Source organism: Prionailurus bengalensis, chromosome C2 (genome assembly GCF_016509475.1).
Source record: "Prionailurus bengalensis isolate Pbe53 chromosome C2, Fcat_Pben_1.1_paternal_pri, whole genome shotgun sequence".
Classification (NCBI taxonomy): Eukaryota; Metazoa; Chordata; class Mammalia; order Carnivora; family Felidae; genus Prionailurus; species Prionailurus bengalensis.
This window is the reverse complement of record NC_057350.1, coordinates 71,144,334-71,164,752: the sequence shown is the minus strand read 5'-3', so window position 1 is coordinate 71,164,752 and position 20,419 is coordinate 71,144,334. Positions and strand designations below refer to the sequence as shown.

The window sequence follows — 20,419 nt, the reverse complement described above, 5'->3', positions numbered from 1 at the left end:
TAGGAAGCCAGACACAAAAGAATACATACTGTATTACTCCATTCAGTTTAAGTTCATAAAAAGGCAAAGTGAATTATGTGTCAGAAATCAGGATAGTGAATACTGATGGAGAGAGGGTAGAAGTGCATCTGTGTGCATAGCATTCTGTTTCTTGGATAGGATACTGTTTACACAGGTGTATTATTCACTTTGAGAAAATTCAGTAAACTGCATTTATGTTTTGTATACTTTTGTGTAAGTATATTACACCTCAATCCATCTGTTTTCAGAATATGATAAAGGTATCGTCTGTGTACTTTTTTGTATGCTTAAAATTTCCATAACAGTTTATTAAAAGGCAAAACTAATCTCTAGTGTCAGGAGTGATTATCTTTGAGAGATTAGTGACCAAGTGAGGCTTCATGAAGTGCTTAGAAGATGCTAGTGATGTTCTTTTTCTTGATTGTGGGTGCTGGTTAAATGAGTCAGTGGACTTTGTAAAAATTGAGTGAACTATGATTATGATTTGTTTACTTTCTCTATGACTCTTACACTCCAATAAAAAGTTTGCTTGCTTAAAATGAAGGAAGGAAGAAAGAAATAATGGGAAGCATTAGGTAAAATAAAATTGACTGTTGATAATTATTAAAGCTGAGTGATGGGTACAAGTACTCTTTATATTGTTTTGTGTGTGTTTGAAAATATAATAATAATTAATATAAACTATAGGGACAGACAGCAGATAATAAGTTGCCTGGAGAAGGGGAATAGAACAAGAAAGGATGAGAGGAAGGGATTATATAGTTGAATTCATGGTCTTGAATGTGGTGATGTTTTCAAAGGTGTATTCACTTGTGAAAACTTATCAGTCAAATAGTATGAAAAAAAAAACACACAAGAAAACCTAGGTTCCATCTATTCCACTCTTGTTCTTTTCTTGTCATTTCCAGACAGTGACAGGCACTTAGTACTTGTTAATGAATTGATGAAAGCCTGGTGTGCATTGGTCCACAGTTTGGGATTGCTCTGAGATAAACCATGAGGTAGATAGATGAATTTGCTGCTGATGTGATTTTTCTGGAGATGAAAGAATGCCACCAGTGTTTTTGTTCCTGGGCCTGATTATATTAGTACCATGACTTTGGGCAAAGGTTTCCTAGCCTGGCAACTGGGGATAATGTACTTAATTGATAAGAATAGAATTGATTCAACTGTAAGAGTGCCCAGCAAGTGCTTGGCACATGGTAGGTGCTCAGTAAAATGTTAAGATTAAAAACATAAACCAGACAGGTGTTCTAGGTTGGAATGCATATTTCACCCACATTTTTAAGATGACACTTTAAAAAATAGAATACTTGACTACTTCATGCTATGTTCCTAGAACTGTTGTGCTTGTTTATTATCTTTGTTTAACTGACAGCTGAATTCAGAAAAATATAGCTGCTTGAAATTGTTACTAATTCTGAGTCCCATTGTCTGAATTCTTCGCTAAAAGTTCTCTTTTGCTACTTGCCCATGTTAGGTTATCTATACCATCCTTCTTAGATGCACTATATATGAAATAAAAGTGTTGGCTGCAATTAATGTAAAAAGGCAAATCATTTTTATTGTGACAATAATAGAGACAGTGGGCAAAAAATCAAAAGACCCTGATTAGGGCTCAGATTAGGAAAAAATATTTTAGTGATTAAAAAAAAACTATGTTTTGAGAGAATGCTTCTTCATCCTTTGATGCCCTAGTTCATTTTTTTTTTATTTTTTTTTTAACGTTTATTTATTTTTGAGACAGAGAGAGACAGAGCATGAACAGGGGAGGGGCAGAGAGAGAGGGAGACACAGAATCTGAAACAGGCTCCAGGCTCTGAGCTGTCAGCACAGAGCCCGACGCGGGGCTCGAACTCACAGACCGTGAGATCATGACCTGAGCCGAAGTCAGACGCTTAACCGACTGAGCCACCCAGGCGCCCCAATTTTTTTTTTAAATAAAGGAAAGCTGATGTGCATTTGCCCAATCTTATATGAGGATAGTGTCATAAATAAGAAAGATAAGCTGATGATGGGTTTCTTTCTTTTTATGGAATGCAGTATAGAATACTGCATAGAATAGAGTTCAGTATAGAATAGAGTCTGTTGATTTGGTAACCTCTTTATGTGGTTAGTGTAATCTTAATTGTTTTCTAGAGCACTTGTTTTCAAGAGGTAGCTGGAAAATGGGGTTTTATATTAAGTTCAAAATCAGACTAAAATGTTTACAAGTCAAGTTTACAAATGTTAAAATTTACATTTGAGATTCTAACTTAAATTTCCTTTTGTTATTATTTTAATTTTGATCTTGTACTGCCTAGGTGTTATCATTAGGACATCAATCATTTAGTGTTAATATGCTTAGATATTGTTACACGTTGTGTATTGGATGCATGTGTTGGCCCATTAGAGAAATAAGATGTGGAAATTGCCATAATTGTATGATGTTCAGTTTAATTTTAGACTTAGGACAGTGTTTGTTTGTGTTCCACATGTGAGTCCTAGACCAACTCTCAAATCTTTAAAATTGTGAATAAGGTCTGCCTGGGATATTGCTCTTAACTTGAGGTGACTGATAATTTTTTACTGTATTGTAAATTTTTACTGTATTGTAAATTTTTTACTGTACTGTCTCATAAAGCGAAGTCTAAAACCTAAGCCAAAAACAGCTCCCCACCCGCCATTTGCTGTTTCATCTTAAGAAGACTAGACCACTTAAAAAATTACAATGTAAATGTGTAATTTCATAGCCCCACAAAAGAAAAAAAGCCAAAGGAAACGAAAGAACTCTTTCTTCATTTTCTTTTGTGGGAGGAGGTGGTGACCCCAACCGGTTACTTTTTTAAATGGGCAAATATTATCAATGTTTCTAAAGTTTAAAATGGCAGAAGTTGGAAGTTTCTCCCTGACCTCCATTCTAGGGAAAGAAAGCCATTCTATTGTACTGGAAAGGTGGGCTTTAAAATTTGGTACCTGGAAAAATTACTTTTTCCTTTAGTTAACTTAAAACCTTTTGGGGTTTTTGTGGTCAGTATTGATTTAACCGATATGTCTTAATGTTACTGTGGCATCTTCGCAGTTTTTATTACTGACCTAATTTATACTTCATTGGTTGCAGTTTAGTCTCAGATTATTTCCTATAGAAGATAGTTTTTTGCATAGTGCAAGCATACCTTATTCTATTGTGCTTTACAGATACTGCTTTTTTTTTTCCTTCAAATTTAAGGTTTGTGGCAACTCTGCGTCAAGCATGTCTATTAGTGCCATTTTTTGGATAGCATTTGTTCACTTTGTGTTTCTGTCACATTTTGGTAATTCTTGCAGTATTTCAAATTTTTCATTATTTGTTACGGTGATCAGTGACCAGAGATTACAGCTTGCTGAAAGCTTAGATTTTTTAATTAAGAGAATGTGCTTTTTTAAGACATGCTGTTGCACACTTAATAGATTATAGTAGAGTGTAAACATAACTCTTATTTGCACTGGGAAATTTAAAAATTCATTTGACTCCTGTCATTGCAATATTTGCCTTATTGTGGTAGTCTGGAACTGAATCCCTCAGTATCTCTGAGGTATACCTTTTATGCATTCTTCTTAGACTGATAAATGATCTTTCGAACCTCCTGGAAGGACTATAGGCAAAAGATACATTTTCTAAAGTTTTAAGCAAATAACTGAATATGTGATTACTAGCCCATGTATTTATTTCAGTAATCCTCCTTGTTTCCCTTTTCCAAAACTTATTATCAAAGTTAAGGGTGTTTGCATTTGGGATATTATAGTCTAGCCATTGGGTTTAGAACTATGATCAATATGTAAATATAATGATAATCATTTATTATTAACCTCTTCATTTCTTTTTTTTAATAACTAACATTTATTGAACTATTAAAGTACATCAGGTTTCATTTTTAAATTAGTTCACACAGGTTATCTAATTTATTACTTTACATATAAGAATATCAAGCCTTAAGAGTTTAAATAACATGCTCAGTTTCTCACAGTTAAGAAATACTGAGCCCAGCATTAAAATCCAGCCGGTCTGGCTCTAGAACCTGTATTATTAAGTATTTACAGTGCTTCTCATAATAGTGCCTGATCTTTTTTGGTTAGTGTAATATTGGTTATTCTTGTAAATTTTGTCATACCTACCTGTTTTTATGATTTGCTGAAGATGGACCGTTCCTTCTGTTGTGAACTATGTATTACTGGATAGGCCATGTGAATTTTGTCATAGGTTTAGTATTACCATAAATATTTTTGACCTAGATTTTAAGAAGACTTTGTTAAATATATTCACTATCATAGAATTAGTTTGGGGGAGGAATTTTAGGAGAAAATGATCCTAGAGGAGAGAAAAAACATGGTAAGTTTATAGGAATTGGAAGAAGGCAACTTTGATTAGAACTCAGAAAGTAAAGGAGGGAATTGTGAAGAAACATCACACATGCAGGGGCCAGTTGATAGAGAACCCAATTGTTGTTGTTGTTGTTGTTGTTTTAAATTCTAAGAACAATGGAAGGCCATGGATAGGATTTAAAGGTGATCAGATGTACTTACATTAACAAAATCTGGGAGTGGTATGGAATTGTAAGGAGATGAGAGCGGATCCCAGAGAGACTGCTATAAAAAGGTTATTATATAAATAGTCCAGTCCAGGGCATGATAGTGTCTTGAACTTGGGTGATGACAGTGGGAAATGAAAAGAAGTGGGGGGATTTGGCAGGGATTTAATAGGTGGAACCTGTTAATCAGTTGCATATGGAGAGAGGGGATAAAAGTTGTGTGGGCCTTTGGGGTGCAAAACTAGATGAATGGGAGTGCCATCCATATGAATAAGGAATCAAGAGAAGGACTAAGCTGTGGGTTGAAGATCACAAGGTTAGTGTGGGATATGATGTATTTGAGATCCCCAGGTGTTCTGGAAGTGGATATGTTTGTTGAGTATGCAGTTTGGATGTATGGGTTTGCAACTCAGATTTAAGTGTAATTAAAGCGATGGAAGTAGATGAGTTTCCCTTCTTGCCAAATAAAAAGAAAGAAAAAGCAAAAAACTTAGGAGGAAACCTTAAAGAACTAAAACATTTCATAGGTGGAGGGAAGAAGGTGAGCTGGGAGCAGGTGGAGATGCCTAAGGAGCATGGCTGCCATAGAAGGAAGCCAAAGAGAAAGCTAATTAAAAAAAAAAAAAAGGGATCACTTGAGTTGAATGCTATTGAGAGGTCTACTAAGTTAACTGAAAAGATTTGGTTGAATTTGATAACTTGAAGGTGATGTGCAAGAACCATTTGATGAAATAAGTGCAAAAGCCAGATTGGAATGGTTTGAAGAGGAAGAAGAGGCATAGTTGAAACTGCTAACAATCAGATTAATATATCAGTCCACAGTGAGCTACTTTATGCATAAAGTTTATGTCCTTAATACTTGTATATCATTTGGCCCAATAATTACTCATATATTAGAGTAAGAATTCTTACCCGTAAGTAGCTCAATGTGTGCAGTGTTAAAGTTACCAGGGAGAAACACCACAGTGCGAAGAATTTGTGGTCTCGGTGGATAACCATTAGAAGAGAAACCTGAGGCTTCTTGGGTATTGGAGATTACCATTAGCAGAACACCTTGTTTTTTCCTCCCCATGTTACAGCTTTCCTGAATTGAAAATAGTATTTATAAACTTCTTATTTTTTAAGTAAGCTTTTTCTCCTAATCTTGAAATTACTCAAATGCTGTATAAATTGTCTTTTCTAGTAGAGGGGCCCTGGCTTTCAAGGGGAAAAGCAGTAAAAGGATTTTCTATGTGTTAATTTTATTCTTAGAGAAATTATGTATCAGTCATTTTATTTTTTATTTCCTTTCAAAAGACATAACAAAGTACCAAAGTCGGGAGTAAGATACAGAGCACATTATCACCATTACTTCCCCCCCGACACCTGATCCCCCTGTTAATAACCCTGTTACCATTACTTTTTAATATAATATTTGAGAATAATAGCCAGCAAAAGTACATACACACAAAATATATTACAGGCCAAAAACCAATTTTTGCAACCAATATTATTGCATACTTGAAAAACCCATGAGTGTCAATGAAAAATTATTGCAAACTAGTAAATTCAGTAAAATAGAAAACCATACACTTTGTATATACACACCCACAGTAGAAGATATAACAGAAGAAAACACCCTTTTTTACAGTATCAACAATAAGAAATGTGGGATATCCCATATGAAGAAATCACTAAAACACTGTTGACACAAAACAAAACTTGATGAAATGGAAGGACATATTTCCCCTTCCCTGTTCCCCCCCCCAACCCATCTCCCCGCCCTGGGTTGGTTGGTTGGTTATTTATTTATTTATTTATTTAGTGGTAAGAAAGGTCAACATCATAAAAGATACCAATTAAAAAAAAATTTTTTTTAACGTTTATTCATTTTTGAGAGAGAGCGAGGGAGACACAGAATCTGAAGCAGGCTCCAGGCTCCAAGCTCCAAGCTCCAAGCTGTCAGCACTGAGCCAGACGCGGGGCTCAAACTCACTGCGAGATCATGACCTGAGCTGAAGTCATACATCTAACCAACTGAGCCACCCAGGTGCCCAGGGATACCAATTTTTTAATAAGTTAATGTAAACATTTCAGGCAGCTCTCCCTTTCCTACTGCAGTTACTAGACAAGATAATTTTGAAGTAATATGGAAAGTGGATAAACCAGAACAACAATGAGGGGGATTAGCCCTACCAGATGATAAAATGTATTATAAAGTCATAAAACATTTTCTTTCTGGCTTATGAACAGTCAGACCAATGGAACAGAATAGAAGGTTTAGAAATAGACCCATGGAACTTACTAGTATATGATTTTGATTAAAGAAGTGATCAAAAAAAGTGGAACTTTTCAGTAAATGGTGTTGGGAAAACTAGATAGTCATCTGGACCTCAGGATGAACCCCAGATATATCAGATTTAATGTAAAAGATGAAACTACAAATATGTCTTGAAAATATGGGCAGATTCTCTACATCCATGCTAACATTTGTGATTGTCTTTTTTATTTTAACTTTCCTATTGGGTGTGAAGTATCTCATTGTGGTCTTGATTTGCATTACCCTAATGAACAATGATGAGCATCTTTTCAAGTACTTATTGACTGTTTGCATATCTTTGGAGAACTGTCTATTCAGATCTATTGCCTATTCTTAGATTGTCTTTTTAACTGTTGAGTTGTAAGTGTTCATTTCATATACTGGATGCATATCCCTTATCCGGTACATAATTTACAAATATTTTACCCCATTCCAGAAGTTATCTTTTCACTTAAGAAAAAAAACAACACATGAAGTTGAGCATTTTAATCATTTTTAAGCATACAATTTAGTGGCATGAAGTACATTTAAAATATTATGTGACCAAAGGAAAACCTCTAACCATTAAGCAGTACAACTCTCCTTTCCTCCCTGTCCCAGGCCTTGGTAATCTCTATTCTACTTTTGTCTCTGTGAATTTGCCTATTCTAGATAACCTCATCTATGTGGAATCATTCAATACTTGTCTTTTTTGTGTCTGGCTTCTTTCATTTAGCATAATTTCTTTAAGGTTCATCCATGTTGTAGCATGTATCAGAATTTCATTTCTTCTTATGGCTGAATAATATATCATGGTATGTATATATCACATGTTGCTAATCCATTCATCTGCTGATGGACACTTGGGTTGTTTCCATCTTTTGGCTGTTCTTAATACTGTTTCTGTGAGCATTGGGGTACAAGCATCTGAGTCGTTGTTTTCTATTTCTTTGGGTATGTACATAGGAGTAGAATTGTCTGTGTTTAACATTTTGAGGGGTTGCTAGACTGTTTCCCACAGGAGCTACACCTTTTTTTCTTTTTACCTTCTTGATAGTGTTTTTTGAAGAATTAAACATTTTTTATGAAGTTCATTGTATTTTTTGTTTAGTTGATTGGACTTTTGGTGTCATATCTAAGAAATTATTACCTAATTCAAGGTCATGATATTTCTGTGTTTTCCTCTGAGTGTTTTATAGTTTTCATTCTCACATTTAGGCCTATGATCTATTTTGAGTTAAGTTTTGTATATGATGCGAGGTAGGGGTCCAACTCTATTCTTTATGTGAGTGTCAAATTGGTCCACCATCATTGTTGAAAAAAAAAACAAAACGATTTTTTCCCCGTTGAAGTGTATTGGCACCTATGTTGAGACTCAGTTGACCATAAATGTAAAGATCTATTTCTGGACTCTCAATTCTATTCCTTGATCTATGTCTATCCTTATGCCATTACCACACTATCTTATTACTGTAGCTTTGTAGTAGGTTTTGAAATTAGGAAGTGTGAGTCTCCCTACTTAGTTTTTCTTTTTCAAGATTGTTTTGGCTATTCTGGATCCCTTGCATTTCCAAATGAATGTTAGGATCAGGTTCTCAATTTCTGCTTTGAATTTGTAGATCTGCTTGGAGAGTATTAACCGTCTTAAACAGTATTAAGTCTGCCAGTCCATGAATATTGTGCAGCATTAAATGAATTCTTATCAGTCCACTAATTTTCTCTTTTATCCTTTCTCACTTTTGAGAAGTGACTTTCACTTGTGAGCTCAATAAACTCTATCATCTACATTCTCTGTGTCAAAATATGCAACTGTTTTTTTCTTTTATTCTAAAATATAATCTGCACTCTCCTTCCCTTTTCATCTTAAGTCCTCTGAGATCTTGTTCTTTTGATTATTAATGATAATATTTCATTTTAATCTTAGTTCAGTATTCCATTTCTCTCCTTCACTGGCTCTTTCCCTTCTGCCTTCAAATAAATTAATTTCAGTCTCTAACACTACTTGATCTTAAATAGATTGCCTCCTAATTATTACTTCTCATCTCCTTTTCCTCATTTCTTTCACTTCCAAACTTTCTTAATAAGTTATCCTCTCTCCCAGCTTCGATTATTTCTTTGTTTTGTGGAATAAGTGAATTGGTCTTGATTACTTGTGTTAATCTTAATGTAGCCTCTGAACCGTTGAAGTCCGTACTCAAAGCCCTATTATATAGAAGTGGAACTATTCTGTCTTGAAATCTGGGTGGCACTCTTAGAGCCATTTGCCACAACAGCATCAGCCTTTGGGGGTCTCTGTGGAGCCCCCAATGGCACAGTTTGAAAGCTACCACAAGGTCCCTTCGGCCCTAAAATTTGGTAACTCCGTAGCAATTACAGAAGTTGCACTCTTGAAAGTTTCAAATAATTTACTTGTCACCAAATTAAATTATATTCTTAGGCACCATTTCTCCTAGACGTTTTATAGTAACTAAACCCTTAGTTTCTCTGTTGTTTCCCACTACATTTTCTTTCTTTGGCTTTAATTACATACACAGTCTTTTTAAGTGCTATTCACTTTAAATTCTAACACTGGCAAGAAGCTTTTCCAAATCATACCAGCTCAGTAACATTTTTTCCACTAGTAATCCACTATAATAATCATTTATGCCATTCATTTGACACTTAAGTGCACAAAATATTTTGAGCTACATAAAGATAATTTAGGCTCAGATTCTGCCCTTAAATGTGATCTTGTAGAATAGAGATGTACAAAATAATTATTGAGATGAATTAATGAGTGCCATAGGAGAGCCACAGATGAAGTTCTATGGAAATTTAAAGAAGATCAAGATACTTTTCCTTGAAAGAATAGGGCAAAGGATCTCAGAAGATTTGGGTTGGAACTTGAAGGGAATGTAGCGCCTGAACACACAGGGGTAGGCATTCGTGACTAAAGGAGCAGTGTGAATTGTAGCAGAGGTAGAAAAGCACAAGATGGTAGGTATTTTGATTTGGCTGGAGGAAAAGTTTTAAGAAGAAAGGTGTGAGATAAAACGTTGTAAAAGTAAACTGGAGCTGGACATAGTTTTATTAGTTGCCTGTCTAATGTGTGTGTCTTGTTTTCCCAAGCTCTATGAAGATAAGTAATGAATCTTACACTTTTAATCACCTGCAGCAGGGTTATGGGTTAGAGAGCAAGTATTCCATAAGATTTTGTCAAATGTATGAAAGATAGAAACAGTTGCTTCCCGAAAACATACTATTCAAGGTAACTTATTATCACACCCTTCTGTTTACTGTGGTTTTATCAGTAAAAACTATTTTAGATCTCCATAGTAATGGTTCCTTACAGCCAAAAAGTCCTTATGACACTTTAAAACATAAAATGGAGGGGGTGGAAGCCGGGGTTATGTGTCTAATGACCAGTACTTGGTTTGATTCATTCCCCGCCAAAAAAAGGGCCTGAGAAATTCTGGTTTGAGTTGAGAAAAGTGATCAGTTATAAACAAACCTTTTGAAATTTAGTCTGTAATTTAAGTTCTTTTTATGTTTTAATGAATTAGATTTTTAAGACTATTTCCTAGGATTCAGATTTCATTTAACCACAAATATTTGTTGAAAAGAAATGAAGAATTGAAAAGGTGTATCCAAGCATTGTGTTGGACTATGTATGGGTAACATTTTCTTTTTTCAAAAAATTTCCTAAAATAGTATTTTGTATGATTGAATAAAAAAGATTAAAAGCTTCAACTACTCTTACTAAAACCATGTCCATCTTGCTGTAAGTTCCTGGTACTGTTTGTCTCCACAGAGAGTGTGTTATGTACACACATAATAGAAAGGCAGGGAAATTGAGTATGCCTGCTTTCAGTCTTTTCTTCCCAATGGCACATGCCAATATTTTATTTTTATAAAGCACAATGTTTTTTAATGTTTATTTATTTTGAGAGAGAGAGGAAGAGTATGCACAAGCATGCATGCTGGGGAGGGGCAGAGAGAGGGAGGAGAGGTTCCCAAGCAGGCTCCATGCTGTCAGCGCAGAGCCTGACTCAGGGCTCCATCTCACAAACAGATTATGACCTGAGCTGAAATCAAGAGCCGGATGCTTAACCAACTGAACCACCCAGGCACCCCAAAGCAAAATATTTTTTACAAATTAAATTGGAAGATATATTTAATATAGGGGTAGAGTTTTTGTCATAACACTTGTTTTGTTTTAAACTTTCTATATCATGTACTAGGTGAAAAACCATTTCGCTGTGATGAATGTGGTATGAGATTCATACAAAAATATCACATGGAAAGGCATAAGAGAACTCATAGTGGAGAAAAACCTTACCAGTGTGAATACTGTTTACAGGTAAGGGGTGGTTTAAAATGTTTGTTTTTTTTAACCATTTTGCTGAGGTATGATGGACATTGAAATTCTTCTATCCTAAATTAAATTATAAAATCATTCTAGTAAATTAGAAAATGTCACTACTAGAACTATTTGAAGAACCTCCCAACTGCTGTTGATTAGATTTATAATTGGCAAACGGCTCAACAAATTCATTTGGATTTGCTTATATTATTCTGCTTCTATTTTTATATTAATTACTTTTTTCTTTTCTTTTCTTGCTTGACGAAAAACACAAACTAAAACAAAAACTCACTGCTGAAATCTGAATTTGACAGTATTTTTCCAGAACAGATCGTGTATTGAAACATAAACGTATGTGCCATGAAAATCATGACAAAAAGCTAAACAGATGTGCCATCAAAGGTGGCCTTCTGACATCTGAGGAAGATTCTGGCTTTTCTACATCACCAAAAGATAACTCACTGCCAAAAAAGAAAAGGCAGAAGACTGAGAAAAAATCATCTGGGATGGACAAAGAAAGTGCTTTGGACAAATCTGACCTGAAGAAAGACAAAAATGATTACCTGCCCCTTTATTCTTCAAGTACTAAAGTAAAAGATGAGTATATGGTAGCAGAGTATGCTGTTGAAATGCCACATTCTTCAGTTGGGGGATCGCATTTAGAAGATGCATCAGGAGAAATACATCCACCTAAGTTGGTTCTCAAAAAAATTAATAGTAAGAGAAGTCTGAAGCAGCCATTGGAGCAGAATCAAACAATTTCTCCCTTATCCACATACGAAGAGAGCAAAGTTTCAAAGTATGCTTTTGAACTTGTGGATAAACAAGCTTTACTGGACTCAGAGGGCAATGCTGATATTGATCAGGTCGATAATTTGCAGGAGGGGCCCAGTAAACCTGTGCACAGTAGTACTAATTATGATGATGCCATGCAGTTTTTGAAGAAGAAACGATACCTTCAAGCAGCAAGTAACAATAGTAGGGAGTATGCGCTGAATGTGGGCACCATAGCTTCTCAGCCTTCTGTAACACAAGCAGCTGTGGCAAGTGTCATTGATGAAAGTACTACGGCATCCATATTAGATTCACAGGCACTGAATGTGGAGATTAAGAGTAACCATGACAAAAATGTTATTCCAGATGAGGTACTGCAGACTCTCTTGGATCATTACTCTCATAAAGCTAATGGACAGCATGAGATATCATTCAGTGTTGCAGACACTGAGGTGACTTCTAGCATATCAATAAATTCTTCAGAAGTACCTGAGGTCACCCAGGCAGAGAATGTTGGATCAAGCTCCCAAGCATCCTCATCAGATAAAGCCAACATGTTGCAGGAATACTCAAAGTTTCTGCAGCAGGCTTTGGACAGAACTAGCCAAAATGATGCCTATTTGAATAGCCCGAGCCTTAACTTTGTGACTGATAACCAGACCCTTCCAAATCAGCCAGCATTCTCTTCCATAGACAAGCAAGTCTATGCAGCCATGCCCATCAATAGCTTTCGATCAGGAATGAATTCTCCACTAAGAACAACTCCAGATAAGTCCCACTTTGGACTAATAGTTGGTGATTCACAGCACTCATTTCCCTTTTCAGGTGATGAGACAAACCATGCTTCTGCCACATCAACACAGGACTTTTTGGATCAAGTGACTTCTCAGAAAAAAGCTGAGGCTCAGCCTGTCCACCAAGCTTACCAAATGAGCTCCTTTGAACAGCCCTTCCGCGCTCCATATCATGGATCAAGAGCTGGAATAGCTACTCAGTTTAGCACTGCCAATGGACAGGTGAACCTTCGGGGACCAGGGACAAGTGCTGAATTTCCAGAATTTCCCTTGGTGAATGTAAATGATAATAGAGCTGGGATGACATCTTCACCTGATGCTACAACTGGCCAGACCTTTGGCTAAAAAAAAGTGTAAATAATACTGGCACTTTAGAACAGATTAATCAAGAGTGGGGTTACTCTGTGTAAATGGAGTGCTGTACAGATTTAAGAGCAATGCGTTATAACAAGTTAAGCTGATATGAATAGCAAGATAATCCAATAACTGCATTTTGTTTGGTTAGTCAGCATTCTTTGAACTGCCTTACATGTTGTCACCTTTATAGAAGCAATGCATTACTTGTTTTAGAACAGAAACTTGCTATTCCACCTACACCGAGTTTAAAAGGAAAAAAAAAGACTTTCGCACAATTGTTTCCTAATTGATAACATTGTACATTCTTAGGAGATTAGTAATTGTGTGAAATTTACTCATACTGTTTCTAAGTTTTTCAGCATAGTCATTGCACTTCAGCAGGGAATCTGAGTATACTTTACAGACAGAGTGAACTTCAGAGTTTAAATGTCAAGAGATTATGGCTTAAATAAATTAGTGTGTCCTATAGGAGGAAAAAAAGAAACCAAGAAACCACCGTTTAAAAAGAATGATATGCCATATACCCTTGATTTTCATTTTGCATTATATTGACATGTTTTTTTTTTTGAGAAAAGAAAGTAATAAAAATCTGATAGTCTAAGACTCCACTATTTAAAAGCCTAATTACTTTTAAAATATGCATACTTTCAAAACTTTTACCAAAATACGTAACTGTTGAAGCATTCACTTCTCAATGGAAGTATGCATATTGGTGTCAGTTTCTTTGTACAGTTGTACTTAGATATTTTTTATGATTTTTCATGTGCAGGTATCAAGGTTTTGAAGTTTTAGTAAAAAGATATTCTGTAGATTACATTCCCAAGAACATAATGCTTACACAAAATGTATATTCCACGTTTTAAAGCTTAATTGTATTTTACTTTACATATACACTTCAGTTAACATAGAGCACTTAGAATCTATTTGGTATTTTTGATTTCTCAAAGTAAAAAAAAAATTAGATTTTTAGGTTTGATATGGTTGTGTCATAATCATCTCATAATTGACAATTTTAATTTTTGGCAATAAAAGGAAATTGGATATCTTTGGAACTGTAAAACCTGGTTTAATCCTTCTCTTTCTAGAATCTTGATAGATTGGATAATTAAACAGTATCCAGAGAAACTAAAGAAATGGGCATTTTAATTGCTTATTTTATCTTGAATTACTTTTTAATGAACACTGCTCATTACAATTTTACAAACCAAAAGTGTTTACTAATTCTAGTAACTACAATTTCTTTTTCAGCTAGATGAGTGATCGGAAACTTTTTGTTGCATTTCAAAATCTAAATAAACTACAGACTTTATCCTTATACCACGAATGTTTTTTTTTTTTAATATATATATATATATATATATACTTTGTCTTAAAATAATACAGCATGGTACCATAAATAGTGCTTTTATATATACACATATGTATACTTTTCTAAAGAATGATGGTTTTGAGTTACACATTGGACAGTTTTAATTTTTGGAAAATAACATTACTTCTATTGATTTTATTATCCTCTTTAATTTGTTCCAACTTTTTTGCTTATTTTAATTTCCACCATCTTTGTCACAATGCACATACTGATGTAGCACCAGTGATACTCTAAAATTAATATTCTTGGAAGGTGAAACTTTATTGTTGCTAATTTCCACTTTAACTTTTATATTGGCCCTATAGATCTGCAGTCTTTGTTTCAGTATAGAATGTTACACATTTAAATTATTGTTTCTTTTATTTAATGTTATCCCAAGACTGTTCTCATAAAGGGAACAAAGAAAATATCAACCCTTAACATCTTTTACTTTTATTTTGAATATTTTGGTGTTTTATGATAATGAATATAAATTATGTTTAATGTGGTTTCCTCTGTACGTTGGTTATTAAGCTTTGCTTGAAATATTAATTTTCCTATTTGACAGCTTTCTTTGCTGCCAAACTTTTCAAGAATTTTAGACTTCTCTGAGGTAGATGTTTAAGTTCTGCCATTACTGACTTTGAAGAATAGTGTGTGTTGTGTTATACATCATGCAATTGCAAGAAGGCTCTATTCAGGTGAGATGTGAAAAATGGAACTGTGCTCACGCTATATAGGTGTTTATATTTTTCTCATACTGTTATTTGATAATAGGCATTTATTTCCTGTGTTGATTTCTTTTTCTTTTTTCTTTTTTTCTTTTTCTCTCTCTTTCTCTCTCTCTCTCTCTCTCTCTCTTTCTCTTTCCTTTTCCCTTTTTCCTTTTTTCTTTTTCTTTTTTTGAGCCTGGTCAAAAATTTTGTTCTTCAACAACTTGTTCAGTCCTGGCATAGTGTACAGTTTTTGTTTGCTTTAATATCACCAGCAGTTTTTTTAGAGTGTGACTCTACTGCTGAGCAGTTAGGGTAAGCCAAGGAAGGCAGGCCTTTGAAAATGGTAGTTACATAAGCAAAATTTCAGGTGTTGCATTCCTGTCTTCGGCACATTTCTTTAAATATACATAATGGCAGACTTTTCTACCACATTGTAAGCATTTGATACTTTGACATAAGTTATTGACGTACCATTTAAGTATAGTAGTTGTGGCTCTCTTACTGTGAAATTCTAAATGCCTACCAGAATTACCATGTATTATCATCATAGGATAAACATCTCAACAGTTTGGGTTTCCCCACTTTGCTTTAGAAAGTTACTTAATTTGTATCTGGGCATTAATAGTAAAAAGTAAGTAGCCTTTATGTGCTGCTGTAGATCAGAATATTGAGGATATGAGATAATCCTTCTGCAATTTGTGTTTTTCATTTCAGTTAGCAAAGTGTTCCATTAAAACATGCTCTTATACCATTAAACTTTTGGTCAATGTGAGTGAGGTATGCTTTTGCACTTAGGACCTACTCTCCTGTTTGAAGATTGGAAGCAGATCAGGTTAGATGAGGTAATCTCTGTTGAGCATCTTGTAAAGCTTTTTTTTTTTTTTTTTTTGACTTCTTATTGTACACATATTCATTTGGTTCAGAATATTTGAGTGGCTCTTAAATCTTTGGATGTACTTGCAGATTTTCTGTTTGATACCATACAAATCCATCCTTTTAGCTCTGGCTGAGGACTGTCAGTGGTCGGGTAATTTTCCCTTTCTGACAGGCAAAAGAGGTCTTGTGCTCAGGGTAGGCTTTCATTACCACAGGGGAGAGAAACTTGCAAAGTGCCAGCTAGGTTAGATCTTTTGCCACTTCTTTCATTTTATCAATTTGGGTTTTTAAAGGGCTGTTTAAAAAAAAAAGCCGGGAAACTTTAAAAGTAGGCATTACTGTAGTATCGCATTTCTTAGACATACAACATCTTAAACTAGAACTTGTTTTTTCACAGTATAATTACTTGAAGAAGCACTATTATAATCAATGAGAAACTTTTTGACACTGCAATTTAATTTAAACTTTTTCCGTTTCAAATTGCTTTATTTCAGGGAAATAATTTTCCAGTTGTTTTGCTATATTCTGCAAATAAAACCATGTTTCCTTTTTTCACTTAAACGTTGGTAGGAAACAAACTAAAGCAGACAAACATTTCTTGTTGTGTTTGTTGCTTTCTTTAATCCAATGGATAAAAAAGTAAAACCCTGTAAACATTATTTTATTTTTTTATGCAATACCATGCTGTAAATACGGTTCATCAAATAAGGATGTACCTATGATTGAATCTTTAATTCTGCACAGTTAGAGTTTATATATAAACGTGTCTTGACAATCAAGGACTTTTATGTGAGTCTTCCTTTATGATGTTTATTAATGTTATGCATTCCATTTGTTTTGAAGTGAGTACCAATGTGCTAATTTGTATTGTCTGAAAGTATGTAATGTTTTTACAGCTTGTTTTTAAGAATCTGTAAATATGTACAAACAAATCACAGTACTGCTTTATGTTAGAAGGCATATGATGTTGTACTGTACGTAAGCAATAATACATAGCAGTGCTAACTGTACAAGTAGCATCAGGAAAGTTCTAAAAACATTTCAGAGTTATTCTCCTTATTTCATTTAATAATGATTATCTTTAATCAGTTTTTATAAGTAAATTCCATTGTTCCTCCTACTGGAACATAACACTGTTTACACAGCATAATTGAAGTTGCAGGGGAGACAGGCTAAATCTGACTTCATCTGTACTCACTTTCACTAAGCATTGAATGGCCTTACCACTCTTCTGCAAGATGGAGGAAGACCGCAAAACTTAGTGCCCATCACACTGAAGGAAGGGGGTGTGGTTTTTTGTTTGTTTGTTTTTTGTTTTTTTTCCTGCTTCTGTACTGCTACCTAACTTTGTGGTTTGCTTTGGATTTAATATTTGTTTCTGTTTTAGATTCAAGCCCATAAGTTTTGAGGTGACTTCAGCTCCATTGTGACATAGTTCTCTTCATATTTCATAGCTACATTTCAGTAATTCTAAACTTTCTACTTTGATTTTTAGATATGTATTTTTCAAGCTTGATTTCTCAGCTGAACAGATGAATTTATTCAACTTCAATACAAAGAAAGACAAACCTATTGTAGTTTGAATTGAGTAGATATTATACTGTACAGAACAGCTAACTATTTGAACACACACATCACTGCTTTAGAAATAAAACCGCCAATTTATAAATGTATATGACTTACATTTTATAGGAGAAATGTTTTTAAATGCTAGTCATTTATATAATGTGCTTTGAAGGATTTGCTAGTCCACTTCTGTCACTTTTTAGTACACTGGTATCTTTTATATGTAATGTATGCTTTTTATTATTGTAGCAAAGCATTTCAGTAGAATGAATTTTGCAACAATATGGGGGGAATTTTTCATTGTTGGATTTGAATTATACTGGATTTTATCTGTGTAGTCTTGTCTTTATTTTAATGCTGTCTGGAAGGGAACTTGGTATCCAAATAAAGCAGGTAACCTCATTTTACTTCAAGGGCATACTGTGTAGTGCTGAATTTAATCTGGAAATCTGACGATTTTGAAAAGAAAAACACATTTATAAAAATTGTACAGAAGAAATTAAATGTGTGATGGAAATCCTGATGGTGGAGCACGTTGAATTTTCTGATATATAGTGTTATTTTCCTGGGATCCCCTATGCCTTCTTTGTATTTCAACTAATAAAGGAAAAACCCTGTCATTAAAACTGGTAGGATAATAGGATATTCTGATTATACAGTATTACTTTTCCTATCCCGTTTTCTGACCCTTTCTCAATCACTGTAAATTTTTATTTTCTATTTCCTATTCCTAATTAAACCTGTACATATTATAGACACTGTTGTATAAAACTGAATTGGGTTGCTATGCTTGAATGGGTAACTAAGTGGAAATATTATGGATACTGAGAATTCGTAATATCAGAACAAATTTCTAGGAGAGAGGGGCATCATGTGTCCTGGGAAGGTCACAGCAGATGTTTCTTCAACCCTCTGGGCTATCTATGTGAAGGAATCCACTATAAACTTAGTATCTTGGACAAGTGGGTCTTTCCTTCCCCACCTCCCCCCAAATATATGAGCACTAAATTTCAAAATCTACTCAGGTGAAAATTACTTTGCAATGAAACTTACCACATTGAAATTTTCACTGTTAAAGATATTTGTGATATTTTTAAATACAAAGTTTTGCTCAGTAGTCAGCAGCCTGACAATTGAAATTTGGTAAGTCAGTGTGTTTTAAAATATATTTTACCCTCCAAAGAGAATTGTTTTCAAACAATTGGGAGGACTTCTGTTTGTTTAAATGCAATTTTTAATTGTCATTGTAAAAATAAAATCTTGCTTGACCCCGTATTATGCTATGAATGAATTGCTGGGCCTTTATAATACAATGAAAGCTTGTTTCATGCATAGTCATGAAACATAGAAATGTTCTTTAAACTGACCTATTCATTAAGTGGTTTAATGAGTTTCACAGCTTCTGGCATTGTTGTCATGTAGTTAACCTTGCCACTTGGAGTTTATAATACCATTTTATGTATTGTGATACTAAAGGAAGCTGTTTTGTTTTATTTTTAATTGAATTATTAGACTAATTTATATTTGCAAATTCTGCATTTTAAATGTGGACACTTGCTGTTTGAAAAATAAAAAAAAATACAGAATACAGTTTTATGAATAATTTCCTAGCTGACTTTTTCACAATATTCTGAACCAAATAACTAATGGTAAATATTTAAAAACTGGTGCATAGATTAATATTAAAAAGAGAAGGATGTCTGTATGGAATTCACAGTTTTTGTACAAATTGAGTAACCATCAGCAGGAACTTTACTTTTGTGTAGAATGTATAGGCAGTTCTAAAATTTAGGAGTCAAATGTTACTGTCCAATATTGTAGACTTGAAATATGTTTAACATAGGTTTAAAAATTATGTGTTGTTGTTTTTTCTTTATGGGTAAGAGTCTGTAAACCCATCATATGTGGGTTTTTACCCCCTATTAGTGAAGATAGTTTTGTTTTTATCCATTTACCACCTTGCCGATCCCCTGTCTTGTGACACATTGTAAGAAAGCTGTCTGCAGTTAGGAGTGCAGTCCAGGTCCTTGGAACAGTATAAACTAATGGCCTTTGCAGAGATTAATCCTAGGACCCTGGCTTTATTAGCATGGTGCTTTAAGTAACCATACATCATAATACCACTGATAGTCTATTAATCCATTTCCTAGATCTCAGTTTTTCTTGAATGGTTAGAAATGGTAGGTAGAGGGGTGGGGAGATACATACTCTACATGACACTTCTACCTTCTGAAGATTACAAGAAAAAATGAAATTGAAGTCACTTGAATTAATGTTATCATAGAGTCTTACTTGACAATTTGTCATGCACAAAAGGAGTATGAAGATTTCTATGATTATGTTTGGATAGAAGTTTACTTTTTTGCAGACTGCTGGCTGTCCTCTCTTTCCCTCCCACCCCCAGCCTGAAAAGGTATTAGGATAAACTATATCCATTTGATGGCTTATAAAGAGTCAATGGAGCAGAAGAATTTAAGTGCACTAAAGGTAAAATTTTAGTTCTTCTTGTCATTTTCAAATGTCTTTAAAAGGACATTTATAGTAAAACATCATGCACACACCCATGCAGATGTGCATATGTGTAAAAGCTAGGATGTGAAATGTGATCCTATAAATGAGAATGACCATTTTCAAAGTGATTTTCAAACTACTTGAAAAACCCAAGTTTAGAAATGGACCTGAATGGAAAAATGGAGAACATTTTGAGTTTTTGCATATTTACGCATTCAGTTGAACTCTTAAAATCATAACTTAATTTTCCCTAGCTGCTCCCGTTCATAGTAAGATTCTGAAATTCATG

The 20,419-nt window shown here is 34.3% G+C and overlaps 1 protein-coding gene across 3 annotated transcripts in view; it reads left to right on the top strand.

Moving 5' to 3' along the window:
• The window catches only part of ZNF148 (zinc finger protein 148), a 126,548-nt gene extending 108,406 nt beyond the window's left edge, over positions 1-18,142 (top strand). For all 3 annotated transcript variants that reach the window (XM_043594396.1, XM_043594398.1, XM_043594397.1), the window contains 2 exons: positions 11,067-11,185; positions 11,503-18,142. In XM_043594396.1, the coding sequence (XP_043450331.1) occupies positions 11,067-11,185; positions 11,503-13,101 (1,718 nt within the window). In that variant the 3' untranslated portion in view covers positions 13,102-18,142. The remainder of the gene's footprint in view (positions 1-11,066; positions 11,186-11,502) is intronic.
• The last annotated feature ends 2,277 nt before the right edge of the window (positions 18,143-20,419 follow it).